The 22,332-nt window shown below is 39.9% G+C and overlaps 1 protein-coding gene and 1 long non-coding RNA gene across 3 annotated transcripts; one reads left to right on the top strand and one right to left on the bottom strand.

The window, feature by feature from the left end:
• The first annotated feature begins 10,724 nt into the window (after positions 1–10,724).
• Positions 10,725–16,964, top strand: LOC138111803 (alpha-1-antitrypsin-like). Of its 2 annotated transcripts, XM_069018164.1 has the most exons (5): positions 10,725–10,830; positions 12,469–13,138; positions 14,646–14,916; positions 15,578–15,725; positions 16,694–16,964. In XM_069018164.1, exons 2-5 carry the CDS (start codon positions 12,484–12,486, stop codon positions 16,883–16,885), a joined length of 1,266 nt encoding a protein of 421 aa, XP_068874265.1. In that variant the 5' UTR covers positions 10,725–10,830; positions 12,469–12,483; the 3' UTR covers positions 16,886–16,964. The 2 variants fall into 2 exon arrangements, with proteins under 2 accessions (XP_068874265.1, XP_068874266.1); XM_069018165.1 differs by lacking the exon at positions 10,725–10,830 and having other exon boundaries at positions 12,466–13,138.
• On the bottom strand, positions 11,760–12,679 carry LOC138111806 (uncharacterized). Its single transcript, XR_011151459.1, has 3 exons — positions 12,589–12,679; positions 12,377–12,471; positions 11,760–11,848 (listed from the first exon to the last, which is right to left on the bottom strand). It is a non-coding gene; the product is annotated as an uncharacterized lncRNA (long non-coding RNA).
• Positions 16,965–22,332: the final 5,368 nt, after the last annotated feature.

The raw sequence follows: 22,332 nt of genomic DNA, 5'->3' as shown, positions 1-22,332 counted from the left end.
GCTAGGAAGAAGCTAAAAGCACATGACAGAAGCAACAGCCTTAAATGTCATGGGCTGAAAACACATATACTGCCTACTAATACTCTGTTAAATGCACAAAATAAGGATGGAACACCTCTCGTATGAAGAAATGCTGAGAGAATTGGAATTGTTCAGCCTGGAGAGAAGAAGGCTTTGGGGTGACCTAATTGCAGCCTTGCAGTACCTGAAGAGACCCTCCAGGAAAGATGGAGAGGGACTTTTTACCAAGGCCTGGAGTGGCAGGACAAGGGGGAGTGACTTCAAATGGAAACAGAGTAGGTTAGATTAGTATTAAGACAGAATTTTTTACTGTGAGGGTGGTGAGGCACTGAAACAGGTTGCCCAGAGAAGTTGTGGATGCCCCATCCCTGGTAGTGTCAATGACCTGGCTGGATGGGGCCCTGAGAAAACCTGGTGTAGTGGAAGGTGTCCCTGCCCATGGCATGGACTTGGAACCAGATGATCTTCAAGGTCCCTTCTCACCCAAACCATTCTATGATTCTATGATGTCACGTCTTTAATTTTGTTTTCTAATAATGTAGCAATTGCCACACAGTTAGTAATTAACAGATATTCCTGGGCAATACTATGTGAATTTCTCAGCTTTTAATGAACTTTGTGATTAATCAGGGCTGAAAACATGGCTTCTATTGCCACCAGGAACTTGGCAGCTATGAAGGTGCCATGGCCAACATCCTCATAGCCAGCATCTGTCACCTGCTAATCACAGTAATCTCTAGGCTCAGGAAATCCATGTGAGAGATATATTCCTCAAGGCAGTGCTCTCCTGCAACCTTCAAAGAGCATTGGTAACCCCAAATGCCCCATGCATACTCCTGGCATATCAGAATGAATTACCAGCAGCAGAATCACCTGTGCTCAGGGACACCTGAGCAGCAGCTGAGGGCCTGCCAGGATCTGTAAGCTCCTGTGAGCCAATCTGATGAGGAGGGGACGTTGCTGGGCCATCTGCAGGAGATTTAAATGGCTCTGTGAGTGCGTGACCAGGGCGTGTCACATCAGATGTAGTGCAGGATTTGGTGTGGGTAGGGCATGCAGGGAGGGCACTGCAGTCTGCAAGGAGGTCCACAGCTCAGGTAAGTGCTAAGAGCTCTAGGTCTCTGCTGTAAAGGTGGGCTCTTGCCTCAGAGACAGAACCAGTGTATCTACTGAGACAGTCCCTGAGAAGCCAGGTGCTTCCACTCAGATGGGACTGGTAAGGAAGGAGATGTCAGTACAGGCGGTAACTTGCAATGGATGCCCAGACGCTTCCACTGCAGAAAAGGCTGGTACCTGCACAAAGTATGCACAGGTTGGTGACCTGTTGTGGCAGGTAGATGAATTCCAAGAGATAGTTAATAGGCTTGAAGTATTAGAGGAGCTGAAACAAAGCTAGATAGGCTCTTCTCTTCCAGAAGCAGGCCTCTGGAATGGGGCATATTTAATTGTAGCACTGGCTACTAGGAGACTGCAAAAGCTGAAAATCAGAACAAAACAAATGAATGCATTTCACTCAAATGTTTCCAAGCCTTCTTAATTGAAAGCCATAATATTAACTCAGTAATTCTTCTATATATTAGATTCCTGGCTTGTGCTCTGTCATTTGGCCAGGAGACAAAAAATATCTGTGGTTATTTTGCTCCTGCAAAGGTCTGGAAAAGAGTTGTATTTCTCTTCTTCAAATACAACATGGTTTGGTCATTTTTGCTATTTCATCTGGGAAACAGGGCCGGGAAAGGAATAGGTTTACAAATCGATCAGAGGTGAGTGGTTCTATAAGCAAAGCATGCTCTAGCTGAGGCTGTTTTCTTTCCAACCCGTTCTTTGGATTTCTCATTCACTCTGAGTAGCTGACTTTGACAGTGCTTATGAGATTTCTCCAGTTTAAATGGACAAATGTTTGTTATGTGTTAATTGAAAAGCACATCTTGGACTTCTATCACAATACGTTTAAAAGAACCTGAACTGCTAGCTGCCTGCATTGGAAAAAAGATGAAAAGGAAGTAATCTTCCTCAGAAGATTATTTACAGCCTCCAAGATTGTTTTTACATTCTCATTCAGTTGCCTTATGCTGTGTGAAGTGCAAGCAATAAAAGAAAGGGCAGAGAGAACACCTTGCTATGGGGGAATCTTGCAAGTGGTGTGAATATGAGCTAAGACTTGTATTAGAGCTGATGTTGCCTGTTACTCATGGTACAGTTTCTTAACTGGTGGGTTTGATAGTGATGCTAAAAGGCATCACCTACCTATCTGCAAAGGAAGGACTGGGGAAATAGCTACTCTTGTGAAATGGTGAGAAAACAGAAATATTCTTTCTGTGAAGAAACATGTCTTGAAGAGCACTGTTCTTTCCCAAATAAAAGGCAGAGGTCCATGGGGAGTAGGTGTGAGGAAGAGGGGATTTACCAAGACAGCCACATTTTGCTGTGAGAGGCAGTGGCTTAAGCTGAGGTGCCTCTTGCAGCTGCCATGACACAGGAAAGGAGGAAAGCAAGAGCAGCTTGACAGGACACTGGGGCTAATTATCTCCTCTGCCTGGGCAGACCGGCATGCAATGTAGACTTTGAATCCTTCTAAGGCTTGACTATAACTTAATTAGCAGTTTTTGGCATAAATAAGCCAGAAAGTGATGCCAATGGAAAGAGAAAAAAGGAAATGATTGTAGGAGAGAAGATTTAACACTAAACTTTTCCCCTCTGTCAGTTAGATGTTTAGTCACAGGCTCAGACCCGTGCAAGTGCAATTGCACTGCTGCTTCTCCCTTGCTTGGAGTTCAGAGTTTGGCTGGATGTCACATGCTGGCCACACAGGGCCTTTAAGGCTTTAAAACTTGGAAACACTCAGAATAAAGATTCTGCCCTTGTGTTAACTTTCCGCTCCTGTGTCATTTTGTGACACTTTCATTTGCGTAGACTTCTATGTACTTCAGAGCAGATATAAGGCTTTAGGCTTTTGACTCCCACATGTCCTTGAGTCTTTGGCACTGGGTTCCTGAACTGCTTCCTCAAGGCAAGCTCATATGCAGGAGCTGGCAGCTGATATGATACAAGCACTTCTTCCTTTTTCTGGGAGTACAAGGGCCTCTCCCTACACCAAGCCAAGGAGCATTTGCAGAGCATTGCAACAGTTTCTTTCCTGAGACATTTATATCTGTTCTAACTGCCAGCAATTTCCACACCATTATCTGCTCAAGGACTGCTCCCTGCCAAGCTTAGTGAGGTTATGGGTCCCTTTCTCTTTTTGATTTTTGTTCATCTGGTAGGGTAGGGGTAAACCCAGTCTTTAGTTCAGGCTCCAATTCATCCAATACAGTGCTATGAATCATAAATGAAACTGAGACCTATTCCAATCTGAGATGACTCAATTTTTGGCCATTTTTTGGATAGTATAACATGGGGGTTCTTTAAAAAATAATTCAGTTTTTTTACTAAAAAGAAATAAAGAAAAAGAGGAGTCAAAAAACACAGCTGGTATAAACACACAGAGTTTTAATTCTTGTTTCTTGAAAAGAAGATGAAGGCACCACAGATATAAATCTTAATTTAATTCAACACAGCAAAATTAAAAGAGCCAGCTAGTTCAGAGGCAGTAAGAACAGTCGGATATATCTTCTATTTCTATATTTAAAAGCAAAATCTTTTATCTAGTTTCCTTCTTACTGATACTGATTCTTAAAATATTCTTCCCTTGATCCCCCAAGAAACCCAGCTCCATTTTCTTTCCAAGGCACTCCAGTTGGATGTGACATGTGTGCTTTGGATGGAGGTGTAATTTGGGTGGGGGAAGCTGATGAAAGGTGTGCCTGTTTGGCCAAATTTAGAAATATATCCCCTGAGAGAAGGCAGGTCACCACCCCTCCCCCACCAGGTCTGGGAAAAAAAATAAATTTTCCTCAAAGGAAAGTGAAAGAGATAAAAATTATTTATTTAAAAAACACAAGGAAAAAGGAAAATAATGCTAAATAATAAAATCTCTCGCTGTGGAGAAAAACCTGGGAAAGTGTCAGAGTCCTCCCTTTGGTCTCCTCGGAGCTGGGGCTTGGCCCAGGGCCAGGCCCTCTGTGCCCAGTGGAAAGTTCTGCTGATGTGTTCTGATATTGAAGCAGTCCAGTAGAAAAGGGAGAAAATCCAAAATTCCAGGGAAGGAAAAAAGTTCAACTCTCAGTCTCTCCAGAGAAAAGGAAACTGAACAACTGGCCAGAAACTGACCCAGGAGCAGCAAGTCGGGTGCTTCCTCGCTCCCCTGCTGCAACTGGGAAACCAATTGCTATCTCTGTGTGACCTTGAACAAGCTGCAAACTGCTTTGAAAAAGTTTTGTTCAGTTTTTCCTTCCCCCTCTCAGGCTCAGTTTAGCAGCATAGAAAGGCACAAGAATTAATTTCTGGGCATAGGGCAGCAATATGGGATACACATCATAAAGTCACCCCAAGACAAAAGGTCAAGAGAAGTTTAAGGGGAAAACAGCCTCTCTAAACACTTCAGTATTCATGGAGTCTGGCAACACTGAACTGACCACTGAGACCTAAGTCTTGTATCTCATTTCTGTGGGCAAAAATGAGGAACTATTTTTGGTACTCTGTGGATTTTTTGAGTGTTCCATTCTTTAGAAACTATTTCAAAGACATCAATTAAAACCCCTATTTTTCCTCATTGTTTTCATTCTGGTCTTTGAGATCATAGATCTGAACTAGCACAAAATTAACCTCTGTAGCAAATATTGATGGCTTTCTTTGCAGAGATGCGAAATTTTCATCATGCTTTCTCACTCAGATGTCGGTTCCCTTCCTTGCTATCTTGCAAATGACAGCCAGCAAATAAAAAGTCCACTGTGTGATTGGGTTTCAATCCCACATTACTAACTGGCCACTCACTCCACTGAATAGTACCTCTTGAGAGCTGTAAATTACTTACACATCTCCTGGAAAGCACCAATGTAGTTAAAACCTGACTCTACTCAAGGTAGGCACCAGCAACACTTGCATTTCCACTTTACAAGCAGGTCTAGGTAATGGCCGGTGAAAAGAACACTTAATTTTCTCTTTTGAGTCTTTCTACTGCCTTTTTGAGGCCCTCCTGAGGTGGGGGGAGAAGCATCCATGTGGATTTGGCTTCACAAAGACCTCCCCTGAGAGAAATGGAAGAGCAGAAAATCCATCGAAGTTTTCTTTCAGTTAATGCTAAGCAAGGCCCAGCTGAGCAAATGCAATGGCTCCTCTGTAAATGACAGCCCAGAAGTATGACAAAGAGATGCATGATGCTGGAGCTGGCAGAAACCAAAGAGAAGATCAGAGAACAGTTTAAATGTAGAAAATTCTAATAAGGAACATGCTTTTACCATGCAGTGTTTTAAGTACTGGAAGATGTGGTCCAGAGAGGTTGCAAAATACCTGTGCTTGAAGACATGTACCAAAGAAACCTGATGTTTTGAGCAAAGGGCTGGATTAGGTGGTCTCTGGAGGTTTCTTCCAACCTAGATTTTGATTCTAAGATTCTGTTGCACAGGCAGAAAACCTGTGGGGAAAACACACTGGCAACCTTGTGAACTCTGTTTTCCTGAAAAATAAAATACTTCATATAGAGGGACAGTTTTAGAAATATGATTTATGTTTTGCTTTTTCACTTCAGCCTCTTTCTGGCATTTCCAGTTCCCTACTCTCCACTAGGCAGGTCTGTTTCAGTCCCTGGGCTGGGTTTCCTCACATGAAGTTGCTCCAGGGAGCCACTGCATCAGCAACCTCCCTTTATACTTTTATTGTCCAACCTCTGTTCCTATAAAATTTGCCTACTTTCTTTAGAGGACATGCACAAAGACCTGCTGAATTTTGCTGCAAAGCACACAGAGGCTGCACTAGCCAGGGCTGCTGAATGTAGATTCAGTTCTTGTCTTCTCACTACTCAGTGGTTATCATTGATTACAGCTGTAGGTTAAACTGTCTGTAGCAAAAAAAAAAAAACCCAACCGATGAAACCTTGACTCAGAGTTTTGAGTTTGAAAATCCATGTAAGGCATGATGAACATCAACACTGAAAACAAAAGCACAAATCATATTTTTAATGTATAAAGGAAGATTCTGTAAACTTTAGTCCGTTATTATCTCTGTGCAGACCTGTGTGCTGTACTCGGAGCTTTTGCACCCTGAAGCAATTTTACATGTTGGAGATACTAAGGCTTAGGGGCTTGGCTGCAAAGATTTTGGTTTCTTGTGTGATCCAAACTTTTGCTGTGATTAAACAAGAATATGAAATTTGTAGCTTGAAAACAGCCTTTTATCAAACTCAAACTGAAGAATATGTTAATCTTCTTAACTGAGACATGTTTTTAAATTGTACAAAGGGAAGCAGAGTCTGTTGGAGAAGACAACTTGAAATTCAATTACTCAATACTAGAAGCAAAGAAAAATTTCAAGGAGTGATCTTTATTTCATATGCATACATGCATCACTAGTCAGCTGTACAAACAGATAGTGTGCCAACAGCACACTGTCAGATTAAGTTGGGCTAATTAAACCTTATTCCTTTGTTAGGCACGGCTCATTGAACAGCCACTGTGTAACTGCTCACAAAAATTCAGCAATGCTAACAGTCCTAGCCAAGTGAAAACATGAGAGGAGAGGGAGGGAAAAGTTTTCTTTAATATCAATGACAAAAATCAACATGACTGTGTCTCTTGAAAGTGTAAATACAATCCATCAGACCAGAACGATTTTGCACACAAACTGTTTGCATTAGAGCTAAGAGCAAAATTATGTTTCTTTAGCAAGTGTGCTGAGAAAAATTAAGCAAATCACTGAGACATTTCAGTGCATCCAGAGTCTGTGTTTGCATGTCTTAATATAAGAATTTCACATTGCTGTTTTTAAAGTCTCTTGTAAGCCAATCATTACTAATAAAAAAAAAAATTAAATATTAAATAACTACTTAGGACCAGTAACAGTTTTTCATGGATAAACTTTCCACTATTATAACTAGGGTTTTTTCAAAGTTGGAGTTTTAAAATTACACTCTTTTAGTAACAGCAGGGCTCCTGGATAAGAACATGACTTGGCCAGCATATATCAAACACCTTAACATTTCTTTCAAACATCTTCCAAATGTACTCATGAAGTACAGATTGATTACTATGACATTTTTGGTTTGGTCCATAAACATGGATTTAAGAAATCTGTCCCCAGCCATTCTGGTTTAAGAAGTTCATTTTCCATACAACAGAGAAAACTGTGTATTTAATACATAAATTCTACTTTTCCTCAGAATCAATAAATATAATACATAGAAAGGAAACTTTTGAGAGTTTAATGAATGAAACAAAATGGGATCATCTCCTTTCTTTCCTGAGGCTTTAATGATGAAATATTATTTTCAGGGCTTTGAAATATGAAGATGGTAACACAACCATTTTGCAAATCTCTTTATGCCTGAGCTGTGTTTCTCACTGCACTTCTCTAAGTGAAACAGCTTTTTACATATATAAATGTTAAAAGAAAATTAGAGAAAATCTTGAATATATTTTATAATTATGAAATACAAAATCTGTTGTCCTGAAGCAATGATTTTAATGGCAGTCACAAACTGAACTCCTGCTACATTATGTTCGACTGACATGTGAATCATAGATCTATGTTCCCCCAGGATAAATTGACAATACCATTCATCATCTGTATCTTCTATTATCATTGTTTGAAATTGATATGTTTACTTCTCAAATTATTAAAGACTCATTAAAGTAACAAGTTCCTGGCATTAGTCTCCATCTACACTATAAATGAGCATGTGGGTTCTGTCACATGGGATGACAGAGCTAACTAAAATATTCATGGGAAAATAAATGCAGGAAAGATTCTTACATGAACAACGACAAAACAGCGTGGTTTACCTTCCATGCATCCATCTTCCTTCCCTGCTGACTGGAAGGCCAGGGGTGGGCAGACCTTTCAGTCCTGTTTCAATTATAGAAAATTAACCATGTATGCCTTCAAGACATACTTTAGGTAAGTTTTTCAACCTAGCTCTGGCTGCTGCCCCAGAGCCACCAACCCCTGGCTCCCCCACAGTCACTGCATCCTCTCAACTGGAGTCTGGTGCCAGGGTAAGCACTGAATTTTTGTAATGCAAGTACTGTCTTTGTGAACAGGACATGAAGTTGGGGCTCCAGGCAAGGCATACTGAGTATTTGCTGATGAAAGGAGCTAGGTAGCTTTTAAAAGAAGCACTTGGAATAAAATAGTAGGAACACAGTCACATTTTTAGGAAAGAACTAAGGTGTATAACAAAGTAGCAGAGTTGGCATACACATTACTGTCTTCAGAAGCAGGCCCTGGGTGGACCAGGTGCTGGCTTGGCGACCCTCTGTTGACCTCCCTAGTAGAATGATGAACCTCTTCTTCAAGCCACTACCTCATGAGAACAAGGATAATTGAAGCAAAGAGATTCAGATTTTGAAAGAGTTTCAAAAATCAATCCACATTGACTTGCAACAAGAGACTAATACAGATAAATGTCAGAACAGCAAAAACATTTGTGTTTGTGTCTCTGTACTGAAGCATGTTTTGGTTCACCTCAGAGTCATGCAGGGAACCCAGAATTAGGCCCAATGCTTGCACATAATTCTTTACAGCACTGTCTCTCTCCTACTACCTTCTCCTTCAGCTGGCCCTGCAGCTGCACAGTGGAGTCCACTGCCCAGGGTTTGTCTTCTGTTGTGACAAAACCAAGGCTCAAAGAAAGCCTCTGAATGTAGTAATGTTTCTGAACTGCTGCCAAGTTCATTTGTGGGGGAAAAGAAACCAAGTTACACATTAATTACCTCTTCTGCTCTGCTTTACTTAGTACCATGTTGAAGCAGGTGCCCAAGCTCCAAGATCAAAAATCTAAAGCCCCAGTGCAGGCCATAACACACTTCAGGAGATGCCTTAGCACTTGTGTCACTAGCTGGCAATAAGCTAGGAAAGTGTGTCTGGTAGTACAGCTGCTCATGGCCATGGACCTCTACTCTTCAAAGTGTGTTTGCAGACAGCTCTTATGCATGTTTGGGAACAGCAAACATTAAAGGCAGCCAGCCCTGCGAGCACTGACTTCTACCTTCTCTGCATGGCTACATCAGCATTTATCTGTGTCCTCAGACAGGGGTTTTCTTTATCCATGTAATGCTTAACAGAAGTGTAAATGTTTAATGCTGCTCACCTCTATGACTAAAGAAGTACCCAGAACCACCAGCAGCCTGACTCTCTTGGAGCACCATGAGCACCTGTCTCTTTTTCCCTGAAAGACTGCATTTGTGCCATCGGGCATTCTGGCCTATACATTCATACAATTTAAATGCAGAGTTTTTGTAGCTGACAAAAAAAGAAAACCGGCTACTTCATCAAGCCTCACCTGGCCTTCACAAGTACTCCAAGGGACAGCAGTAACTGGTACTCTAGTAAGAAAAAATATGAATTCAAAATAAAAATACTTAACAGAAAACTTTTGCCATGTCTAAAGGAAGCATGCAAAGTTAAGTTGTATTCTGAAATTAAAAAAAAAAAAGAAAAAAAAGTGTTGAGTCTGTAAATACCGTGTGGGGAACCTATCTGCATGACCAAGGCCATGGATCCCAGTAGGTAAAGAATTACCTCTGAAAGCAGCACAGCTGGGGACTGGGAACAGCTGTGCTTACACTGTTTTACATATGTATCTCCTTGGTTCTCCAGGATCCAGGGGATTGTGCTGTTGCTTGCTGAGCAGACAGTAACAAGTCCTGCAAAGTGCAGCAGAGGCGTAGAGGGACTAAGCAGGCATTCTCCTGGCTGTCCAATCAAACCGTGCATCTGAACAGTTCATCCATTTGTGAATGGTGGTAAACCTGCTTCACAGCACTTACCTTCCTTTGGAAGATTCCTGGGGAATACATCTTTATAAGAAGGATGAGACTTACTGTTTGGGACTGCCTTGATTTATTACTGGTTAATATTTCTGGGCTACTCTCTTCCATCATTTGCTATTGTTTGATGTATTTGAGAATTGGTTGCTATTCATACACGCTACAGTAGTTGCTGCTGTAGTTGTTCAGTATTATCTTTGGGTACTTGCAGTGATGGCACATATTTTATACAGCTTTTTCAAGTGCTAAAGTCTACATTAAGTACTTTTCAGATTTTGATAGGTTAGGCAGTCCTTAACAGAGATACAGAAAGAGCCATTTCATTGTGAGAAGACTATTCAATAAATTGTCACAAAGCTAAAATTCACCATTTCTACATGACTGAATGAGGTACCCTCTTTATTTATGAGGCCAAGAGGACCCGTTGGCTTCTGAGTAGTGACCAGTGGGGTTTCTACTGTGTGGAAATAATAGATGAGGTGTTGACACATGAGTGGAGTCCAGTAAGCTGGCTAGCATGACTGAGGACAGGTGGTGCTCCTTGTAGCTCCCTCACCCTGGCCTTCAGAGCTTAGTGCTGGGCAAAATTGTCTCTCCAGATGAACAGTTATATCTGTCTCAGGGAGCACATAGGGCAGAGTAGCTGCTCTTGACACCAAAATATCATTTCCAATAAATATTTGCTTAGGAGTTGCACACCCCTTGGGATGTAACACTCTGCTCTACCGACCAGCTGGGGCCCTGTGGTCTTTGCTCTCTGTTTGGAGTGAAGAGATGTGGACATATGCAGGCAAGGTCCAAAAACACTGGCTTCATTAGCATTCAGCTTTATGCCTCTAGGTAATATGTATCTGAAGCCACGTAATATTTAACAGAGGAAAACAGCAATATGAGTAAAGCAGCAACAAACAGCACAGCCCATTGAGAGCAAGAGCCTTCTGAATGTAAAGTAAGTACCCAGTTATCTTTACCCTAATGATTTTGACCCAGTTGTATGCTATTTGGCTGAGTCATAAAGCACATCTGCTTTCCAGGGTGAAACTTTGTTTCTAAATGCTCAAATGACAGCTGAACTTAATTTCAAGAAATATTGAATAGCAAAATCTGGGGATTCATTATATCAGGTCCATAGAGTATAACTCTGCACTGAATATTTATACCAAATAGCTCTAGAAGAAATCTAGAAGAAATCTGCTTCAATAACAGAAGTATTCTGACTTCTCAACTGTCAATTTTATCTACCATTACTGATTTTCCCTAAAGCTTACAACTACAAAACCAAAACTGAAGTGAATGAGTAAATGTCTTGCTCACACTAAGATAGTCCAGACAGAATTCACAAACTGATTTTGCTATGCCAAAGTCCTCTGTAAATTACAATTTACCAGATCACACAGAGCAAAGCAGCAGAAGCACAAGCTGGCTCCTTTTCACCCAAACCTTAGTGATCAGAGTGCTGTCACAGGGTGGAGAAAATCCCAGTAAACATCTCATCTGCTCTGCTGAACCCATGTCTTTGAGTGCCTTTACCATTGATTGGAGGTGACCACCTAACTCATGATATTCTGCCTGAAGCTGTTCTGTTTCAAATAGGACATTAGATGAAGGCTATTTGGAGCTTTTTTAGTCTCTAGTACCATCTTTTTAATGGAAATAACTCTTAACTGGTTTTTGACAAGTAAAGCATCTTAGCACACCACAAATCACCCCAGCATGTTCTTGGTCTAACTGGTAAAAGAGAAAGCAGCAAACAAACAAAGAAAAAAGAAATGTTCACAGTCACTTCAAATGTCCGAGATGCGCTGATCCAGTCTTGCTGCTGAGCACTACTCTGGCCTTAGGCATATTTACCTTACAAAAGGATACTTTTTTGCTAATATGAAATTTGGAAAGACAGGAGAGGCCAAGTCCACACCAATGGTCTCACCTCCCCATAACAAGATGTGGTATACACAGAAGAAGGAACCCTGGAAGACAAGTGACACATAAGTGGTCATTTAAAATAAACATATTCTAATCTAATCAGGTATTGAAGCAGAAAAATTTTACCAGCCCTTATGATTAGTCACTTTTTATGTTAAAATGAGTCAGGAGTAAAAGAAATAGCATTTTTGATTGCTTCTATCTCGTATTGTTTTCCTTTGATATAACACTGTCACTTAACATAAACCTCATTCAAACCCTAACAGCATAATAATCCTAGGAGTTCTTAAGAGATAAACATAAAATCATTAATCAGAATGCTTCTGATTGCTTTGCTTTCTGTTGCTTTGCCATTAAAAAAAAGATGCCTTTTCATTTCTTCTCTCCCTTGGACTCTTATTTTTCTTTAAGACACACGTTTCTTTCCCTGCTAACAAGGAACTTTTGTAGGTGGAGTAAAGCAGAACTGCAGTAGGCAGCAATGGATAGAAATTACAGGTAAACTCAGAAGCACAAGGATTTAAAAAAAACTTCCATAGCAAAGGAGGAGGTCAGGAGATAACAGTGATTACCACTTGAAGGCAGTAGCAGACAGAAGTAAACGATGAGATGTTGATACAGCTGACCTCCAGCACCCAAGACCTTTTGTTCTTTGTCCACGCAGTAGCTGTGAAGAACGATGAGGGCCACCTTTCTGCTGTGCTTGCTGGTGGCCATGCTTCACCTCAATGCCCACAGCCTGACACAGACTGACCACCACCCTGCCCAGCCCGAGGCAACTGACCCCCAGGAGCAGCATTCCCATGAGAGAGATCCTCTTGAGTCCTGCCGAAGGATAGTTCCCAGCAATACAGACTTTGCCTTTCAGTTTTACAGGCAAGCAAACACCCAAGAAGCTGGAAAGAACATTTTCTTTTCCCCAGTCAGCATTTCTGCTGCCTTTGCCCTTCTGGCCCTGGGCTCCCGAGGCACTAGCCAGGCTCAGGTGCTGGAAGGGCTGGCTTTTAACCTCACCACCATCCAGAAGAAGGAGATACATGAGGGCTTTCATCATCTCCTCCTCTTGCTAAACCGCCCTGGTAGCCAGGTGCAGCTGAGCATGGGGAACACCCTGTTCATGGACAAACACCTGAAGCCAACAAAAACATTTCTGACGGATGTCAAAAAACTATACAGAGGAAAAGTGGTTTCTAGTAGATTCCAGAATTCCACTGAAGCTAAAAAAGAGATCAACGATTATGTAAATAATAAAACCCATGGGTATATAAACCAAATACTTGAGGACCTTGATCCCAACACTCTGATGGTAATTGTTAACTACATTTATTTCAAAGGTAAGTTGCATAGATGCTACTTACTGCATCTGTTTAGTGCTGTTTCACTTGCACTAAAACAAGTACACAAGTTATTTCTGAACAATTTTTAAATGAATGTGTTTAGATGAGACTATTACGAAAAAAAATTTGAAGTTTTCAAATTTGAAACCTCCTCCACAGAGGTTTCTAGCATATATTTAGACTTCTAAGCATAGAAGTTCATGTACTTGCAATATTCAGGTTCAGGGAATTGCCAGAGCACAACAGGTTCATGCATTGTTAAATTTTCCTATCTACTTATTTCATCTACTTATTACTTTAAAAATTAAAATGTTTTCACATTGGATGCACAAAGTAGAAAACTAAATTCTGAAAATGATTATTAACAAAGATTGCCAAAAACTTTCATTTACTTACAGTCCATGACCATTAAATGGGTAAGTACCTCTGGAGTTGGAGATCAAATGTTCTGCACCTTGTCATCATACTACACATATCCCAAGAGATATTTGAATGTATTGCTTTGGCAATGATTAACTTCTTCTTAGGTGTTCATTTCTAGCAGCATGTAGGACATACATGAAATTTCCCACCTAGAAAGGAATATTTGGAAAATATTTGGAAATTATGAACTTTCAACAAAACAGATTTCATTTCAAATACTTTATTAAATTTGGGTGCCCTAGTCTCAGGTGCCGTAGTCTGAGTACCATGCCAGAGTATATTTCTTTTCTGGAGGGCAAGGGGAAAGGCTTAAACTTATAAAGTAACCAGAATACTGTGGAGTTTACATACTATTATTATTTTTTCAAACTAGGCTATTTCTATCCAACATTTAAAAAAAAAAAAAAAAAACAAAAAAACCCATACTTACAGAATGGCAAGCTGCAATCCTTGTCTATTTGTTTAGTGAATAAACTGTTTTAATACAGAATAAAATATCATAGAAAATTCAATTGAATAAACATTAAGAGAAAATGATTTTGAAGACTAAATACCTTGGGGCCCTATTCCATTTACCATACTGCAGTTATGTTCAGGTCCAAAAGTTTGTGTTTCTCTAACATGTAAGCTTTTCCTTAGTGCTGCAAGATGAAAAACATAAAAAAGCATGTGAAGAGCTTAACATGCCACATTTTAAAGGTCAGACATCTGCTGTGAAATTCACTTTATGAGCAGTATTCAGAAAACAGATAGCAAATCACTGAATTTTGGTCAGTTTTCATTTGCTTTAAATAAAACATAAGGTAATATGATGAAGTTACTTCATCTAATTTATCTGACTTAGAAAGATGTTGTACAAGTCCATACAAAATTTAACCTGGGACATTTAATTGTTACGGAACAGAGTACAGCAAAGATGACAGAGAATAAGGTCTTTAATAAACTTGGAATGATTTCTATCTTCAAGTGTAAGTGTAAATCTTCAGATATGGATTTATTTCTTGTACATTAGTCTGGACTATATTAATATATCCTCATTGAAATAAGTATTCAATTCCGCTCTTTCTCTTTTGGTTTTAAGCCTACTGGGAAAATCCTTTCAATATTAAGGGGACGCACAAGGACTATTTCCATGTGAATGCAAAGACCTCAGTTGAAGTGGAGATGATGATTCGAGATGGATTTTATAACGCATACTCTGACAGGAAGCTGTCTTGCAAGGTGGTACAGATTCCTTACAAGGGAGATGTTGCAGCTTTGTTTATCCTGCCCAATAAAGGAAAAATGAAACAGTTGGAACATGCCCTGACAAAAAAAACTGTTTCTAAATGGGAAAGATCTCTTCAAAGATGGTAAATATAGAATTTTGATTTGATGATTTGAGGTAGTCAGAATCCAAAGTCTGAATGCTATGGTCAGGTCTTACAGCTACTATCTTGTATTTTTAATGGGAGGTTTAAACAATGGAATAAGTATCAAGGATCAGACCAAATGATTTGATACTTTCAGCAAAAATTAGAATCAATATTGCCTTGTGATGAGAGAAGAGATCTCTGAGGTGGGAAATTTAATTCTTTTTCCCCCATACATTTTCTAGTTGATACTAATTGTCTCCATTTCCCTTGTCTCGAGCAAAATATTTTAAGAGTGGTAATACTTTGACATAGCAGTCAGATCCCTCAGAGGGAATGGGGGGTGAATTCCAAAAGCAGAACCTTCAAGGTTAGAAAAAGAATGCAAACCTTGTCCCAGAAATGCTGGCAGCGCTACTGCCTACTATCTCATAAAGTGACTCTGTTGCAGAATCATGCAAGAAACATGAACTGATTTCTTTCTCCTTCCATACATTCCTATCTTCAAGACCAGCATCTTCCCATCTTCTTTTTTCTTGCCATGATTTTTAGATGAAAGGTCTAGCATTTTAGCACAGAAGAATCACCAGCAAGCTGGGAATCTTCAGTCCAAGGCATGCTCTGATTGCAATAACTACCATATTGTCTTTTGAATTAACAGGAGGATGGAATTGCATATTCCAAAATTATCAATTTCAGGCACCTATGACTTAAAGAAGATCTTAATGAACCTGGGTGTAACTGATGTGTTTTCTAATCAGGCTGATTTGTCTGGAATCACAGGAAACCCTGATGTGAAGGTTTCAAAAGTAAGTGTGTCAGCAAAAACAACCACCTGTGGATTCCTGAACAGCCAATTGCCTTACCCTAAGGTCACCTGTGAAATTTTACTTATTGCTAGGGCTGGCTAATAATCTGAAATAGAACACTTAGCTGATAAAGTCTCCTTAAACCCCCTCAGACTTGTCCAAGATCTGGAGATAAGGATATTTTCTTTTTTCTGACAGGCAAAGGTGGAGGGTGGATGGAGGGGTGGGTTTAGCATTTAACCAGGAAAATAAACACAGCATATTTTCTGCATGTAAAAGAAGAGCCTATGGTAACTGTGTCATGGATGTCTTGCATCAGCATATCCATCAAAAAAGTGGCCTTTTCTAACATGCATTCTATAATTTTAAAGGATTTTAAAACTGCTGTTACCATTGAAGGCTCTGTTGAGTGCTAACAATGTAAAATGGACCAGACTTGAGGAAAACATCCCATTTAGTGAAAATAACGTGAAGATAAAGACTAGCATTTTTACAGCCATTCTGAAAACAGCACTTAAATTTTCCAACATTTTGGGGCTAGTAAAAGAAAAAGATTAAAAATATCCAACAAAAAATTCGGTATTAAGGTTGAATTTCTACCTGGCTAATAACGCATGTGCTGTTAGGAATACACACAGAGCAGTTCTGGAGCCCCATTTCCTTTCCCTTTGAAACTGATATTCCCTGTGAATTTGCTTGACTATTTACTTTCAATTAATTCCACAAGGTGTGCAGTTGCTAAGGTCTGCATTGATACACTTGTGATGAGGAACACTGAATGTGTAAATATTTGCTTATTGAGACAACATTGATAAAAAACCCATAGTGGGCTGTAGCACCCTTCTTCCTGGTTCCTGGCTTACCAGCAATTTTTGTGAAAGGCAGTAGTTGAATTAACTTTGTGTTAATTTGAATAATTTCACACCACATCTTCCACATACATTAATTCTTTCTGTATTTTATTGTAGGCTACTCACAAGGCCCTGCTGAAGATTCATGAGAATGGCACAGAGGCTGCAGCAACCAGCAGCATAGATTTTCTTCCTCATTCTGCTCCTCCCATCGTTAAATTCAATCATCCATTTTTGCTGTTGATTGTTGATCAATATACTCAGAGCATCCTCTTCATGGGAAAAATCGTAAACCCAACTGAAAAATGATTGGTCATTGGCTGGTCATATTGATTTGAATTGCATTTTATGGAATTATTGTCCATTGCAATTAAAATTATATAAAACAGTTACTAACAATTTTCTTTTTCCAAGGAAGTCAGGAAAGAGTGCAGTTATTCTCAGAAACACCCTTTTTGCTTCATCCTTCTATAGAAAATAACCACTGAGATATACCTAATAGTGAATTGTGAAGAATTTTATAAATCAGCCTTTTAGTGATCAGTGCCATCTTTGAAAAGCAAGGTAACACCCAGCTGAGAGACTCAGTTAAAACACTGTAAGTAAATAAAATTTGAGAGGATAAATCCAAATGAATTCTCTGCAAACCGCAGGTTGGCTTCTAACATTGGTAGGGTTTCCAGTAGAAGGATGGCATAGCTGCAAATTACACACTGGGAGAGTCAGTCACTTTCAGACCAAGCCTAGACATTTCCTTTGAAGGTCAAGTCTTGTTCCATACTCTCCTTTATGACACTCACAGGTGATGACATGCACCCACATTGTGTTGGCTTCTTTGAGTTGGCTGTTAATGTAAGAAACTCTACACAAACATCCTATGTGGAAGCAGTGCTGGGGAATGCTTTATTTTGCTAGATACCCAAATGGTTCTACTGGTATTGCATTTAGATTTAATAGGAAGGTACTTGTAACTGGATGTTCAAAAGGGATAGTATATGAATACCTGGAAGGGAAAAAACAAGCTGAGATTAATCCTATCTTCAGAGGTTACATCTGTGCTGACAAATAAAGTGCTCTAAGATCTGTTCTCTAACCATGAGGCCAACTGGCTCATCACAGGTCATATCCACATTGCTTAACTCTGACCTTGCAAGTCATCCAGTCTATTTATTGGAACTGTCCCTTGGCCTGTGCTAACTCCAAAAACATGCTTAGCATTTGTTTGGAAGAATCATATGGTGGCATGTCTCTGAAACTGTACTAAAAGTATAAGAATATAAGCGACTGCAGGCTGAGGGCCAGGCCTATTCCCCAGAACTGCTCGGTGTACTGGGACAAATGGAGTCAGAGTGAAGAACAGAGGAATAGGAAAGTATTCCTCTGACACTCAGCCCTATAAGCTCCCTCTCTGCTGGCTATCTGCATTTTTTGAATGACACTGCGTTCTGGGGGATGCTGGTAGGCCTTCAGAACTACTTCTCAGAAATGAGGGAACTGGAGGCCCTGATGTGGAATAAGACTAGGCAGTTCAAGAAACACCTTTCAAAACTACTTCAAGTCACAGACTGCGAGACTCCCATGTACTTAGCACAGATGTGTTTGGGTGGGCTCTCCTGATTAGTCCTGTGCATTTGCTGTAATTGCGTATGCTTATTTTTACAATAATTGGTCAGGCTTATTTTCAGAAGGCTTCTCCTCATTAAGGATTTGTGCTGGTCCTTAGATGATACAGCAATGCTTTGATGATGCAGATACCAGAAACACTTTACAGCTGAGCAAATAGAAACTATCACTAAGCACAAAGAATCAAAGTTTAGTTCTATTACGTTGTAACATAAATGAATTGGAATGCAATTTAAAATGTGATACAACTTACTGTGGAAGCATAGGGATTGTCTATCATCTATATTCCATTTCCTCCTTAAAAATAATGAAACCAAGACTTTTGTTATGATCCAGAAAGTCTGTCACTAGTTCAAGGACCAGCTGCTTGCTAGGTGTGGCCTGACACTGCAAACTGGAATGAGCTGGCAGAAAAAGGCCATTGGAGAGTCTCCCTTGGCAGGTGGACCCCTTGTTGAGAAAGGCTCAGCACCCAAGGCCAACATCATGCAGCTCTCCTTCCAACAACTGTGCAGAGGCAGGCAGAGATGGAGGTGATAAAGAGCATAGTTCCCCACTCCTCAAATCTGACAGAGATGTTAAATAAAGCAGACCATAACTGCAGTAATACTACTGCCAAATTACTGACGAGTCAGAGAGATATAACCAAATCCCAGGTGATCAATTAATTCTCAAAGAGAGTGCCAGACCAAAGCAAAACCCATATTTTTTGATTGCTAAAAATTTTTAGAAGTTATTTTACTGACAAATCAGGATGACAAATATGGCTATAACCCGATAAAGTAATAACTACAGAAGTTCTCAAAGGGCCAGATGGATGAATTTAGGAGTTGTTTTTGGCATGGTACCCAGATACGAAATCTATTTACAATTTTACATTTTATTTATCTGTAACTGCATGCAGTGCTCCTTTGCTTCATGTGAGCCTGTTGTCCTTGACTGTCAACAGCTCAGTGGCCACAAGCAGAGTAAGACAACTAACCTCCACAGGAACAGCAAGCCCACAATGGAGATCTTTTTGGATCCTGCCAATGGATAGTCCTCAGAAACAGGCACTCTTCCTTACAGTTTTACAGGTAACTGACTACCTGAGAACCTGGCAAGAGTGTTTTCTTCCACCTGGTCAGCTTCTCTACTGCTTTTGCTCTGCTCTCTGTGGTCTCCAGAGCCACCAGCCAGGCTCAGGTGCTGGAAGGGCTGGACTCTAACCTCACTGACACTCAGGAGAGCCCACCAATTTTAATTTTCTGTCATTTTTTTTAATTCTGGGAGTTACACATTCCATCTCCAAGTTCTTGTACCATTATAATTAATTGAGGGTTTGGTCTGTAGTCTTAATTACTTGGGTTTGATTTATCATTTGGAAAAAGAAATTCAAGCTAAGATTCATTTTGAGAGCAAAATTTTTATTTTATTTGAGTGTCTTTTATAAAACTTCTAACAACTAGTTTTGAAAAGCTTTGGTGGTGCCAAGTATATCTACAACTCCACTATCTTCAACTGAGAATTTATTGGAAAATATATGAGGAAAATCTGAGATGAGCTGTCAGTGACAGATTACCCATCTTGAACATTAAAATATTGGCTGATTGACTCCACTGGAATTCACATCAGGCCTTAAATGGTTGTATGCTCTTGGAAACATTTTTTCATTCAATGGTAGGAGATTAGGTACAGACGAAGTAGAAAATATAAAAAATTATTTTCTGAACACTGATGAAAAAATCATCTGAGGTAAAATGTCTGTTATAAGGAAAGGAATCACACCCAATAATAAAAGGACCTTATTTTCTTCTGAGATATAACACAGAAGAAAAAAAATAGAGTATTTGGTTCTGCTTACACAGCTTTCTTCTAGCAGACTATGAGTTTATATGAAAATTCAGTTCAAAGATTCCTATTGCATTGGTGAAAGAAGCTGAAAATAAAGTAGAAAAGTAGTTTCTATTCCCAGTTCTGTCACAGACTTTTGCGCAGCCTTCAGCTTTTTTTTCTTTCTGTTAGTCATACTGGTTTTTGAAATGGGAACCCAAAGCACTTTCTTTATTTGAGGAGAAAAGGATGAAATATTTGTAAGACATGGAGAGTATATTTGGGATGCCCTTTATAGAAAAAGATAAAATTACTGAAAGGACTTGATTTTTATTCCACTTACAGCAGTTTTGCAATGATACCAATCTCCTGATTTTAATGGAGTCACATATGTCAAGAAGTTTATTTAGATGAACTTTTGTAGACATACCTTGAATGATACATCTTATAGCGAAACAAGAAATGGCTGCATGAGGATTTATCATGTAATGTACACATTTATCTTTCTCAGTCCTTATCTTGCTGATGTTTTGTTTTTACAGTCAGAAGTCCTTTGCCCTGGAAAGCCCTCAAATATAACTTGCAAAGCTAGCATATAATAATCAGATGACCAAGCAGAAACTGAAATATAATAATCTGATGACCAAGCAGCAACAGAAATAAGGTAATGACATGGGATGAAACTGCTCCTGTAAGAAGGAACCAAGACACATTGCATAATTGAGCAGAGTCACTGGCAGAGAGTAGGGAGAGAGAGATAATGAAATTATTCCTTAATTCCTTCCATATAGACCATTATCAGGCAATGGGAAAAGTGTGTTTGTCAGTCCTTTATATGACTCCCCTGGTTCGTGGAGCAAGAGTCTGCCTGTCCCAGCCACCGCTTATCTCAAAGCATCCAGGAGCTCCACACATTCTTCTGTGCAATGCCCCTGGATGGTTCTCCTTTCACAAAACTACACAAAATTTCTAGTTTAACCTTGCATTTCCCTGTGCTCTGGGGACACAGCCATTTTCAACAACAGGAATGTGCAGTGAAGTAACAAACTGCTTTCCTCTCCCTGTGTTCTTACAGACTTGCCACCTGGCTGGCACGCAGCTGATACACGTGTGGTGATTCACCCTCATTTTCCATTGCCTTCAACAAAAGTGACATATATTATCCAAGGATCTCTATTTCTGGCACCTGTGACCTAAGGGAGATTTTCAAAAGACTGGGCGTGACTGATGGATTCATTACCCATGCTGATCTGTCTGGAATTGCTGGGAAGCTGATTCTTTGAAAATGATTATTTGTGGGTCTGCTGTAACTGCTGGTCTTAACTTTGTCTAGGAAGATACCTGGGCCAGGGACAGAGGATCTGGTGCATGGGAGTTATGAGCAGGGACAGAAGCAACTTTCCACTCTCTCTCTGACATGCTGAGTGCTGCTGCATCTCCTGGGAGAAAGGAGAGGAATCACTGCAGCAGCTTTTCTGTCCCCAGAAATTCCTCTCAAGACGTAGTAACATCCAGCAGATGGTTAGCCAAGCATTAGGACTGGGCTGAAAGATTATTGCTATCTATGTAGACAGGCCTAGGCTTGAGAAAAATATCTTGTCTTTGCTAGAGTTAAGCAACAGCATACTTGCTACTTCTGAGACTTGGTCATTTTACATAATACTGCAATAAACTTTCTGGGTACTTGCACATATCATGAAAATAACCCCTCTCTGTAGGAATATATTCTGACCAACCCCACCTCTGTCTTGTAAGAGAGAGTAGTTACATAGCAATAACAATGATGGTTGATTCCTATGCATAGATAAATTGTAAGTTTACCTGGGGCGAAATCATGTACATTCAATGGAAATAATTAGTCATTGCTAATTAGGATAAGTACCATGCACCTCATCCTTAAATGTAAAAATGTAAAGTCCTCTAAGTAGCTAAATTGTGCCTGTTTCAGCTTTCTCTGAGAGGGATCCCAGTGTAAGATACATATGGTATGTATGTAATTCATGCTTATCCTATGCATCCACAGCACAAGGGGTTAAGGTCTTCTCTCTCTAGTTAACATTTTGCTGTGGAAAAATTTGCCTATTTAATTCTTCCATTTGTTTTCTTGTTTTGGTTATTTGTCAAGCCATGCTGTGCCTTGCTTTTCACTTTAGTAGTTTCTAAAATACTCATCAAAGGTCCCTCAAAAAGCTGACCAGTGTTCTGAGCCCATCAAATTAGCCCATTTAGGGCAGGGTGGAGCTGTACCTGAACAAACTTACTGCTGCCTTGGGTACTCAATTAGATGGCATTGTTGCATCAGGGTATCCTGTGCAGATAGT

This window comes from Aphelocoma coerulescens, chromosome 5 (genome assembly GCF_041296385.1).
Source record: "Aphelocoma coerulescens isolate FSJ_1873_10779 chromosome 5, UR_Acoe_1.0, whole genome shotgun sequence".
Lineage (NCBI taxonomy): Eukaryota > Metazoa > Chordata > Aves > Passeriformes > Corvidae > Aphelocoma > Aphelocoma coerulescens.
Note: the sequence above shows the minus strand (reverse complement) of the source record. Positions and strands in the feature narration are given on the sequence as shown.

Coding starts and splice junctions, on each gene's coding strand:
- LOC138111803 (XM_069018164.1), top strand. CDS start 12,484: ATGAGGGCCACCTTTCTGCTGTGCTTGCTGGTGGCCATGCTTCACCTC. Junction 13,139..14,645: donor TAACTACATTTATTTCAAAG/GTAAGTTGCATA, acceptor TTTGGTTTTAAG/CCTACTGGGAAAATCCTTTC. Junction 15,726..16,693: donor CTGATGTGAAGGTTTCAAAA/GTAAGTGTGTCA, acceptor ATTTTATTGTAG/GCTACTCACAAGGCCCTGCT.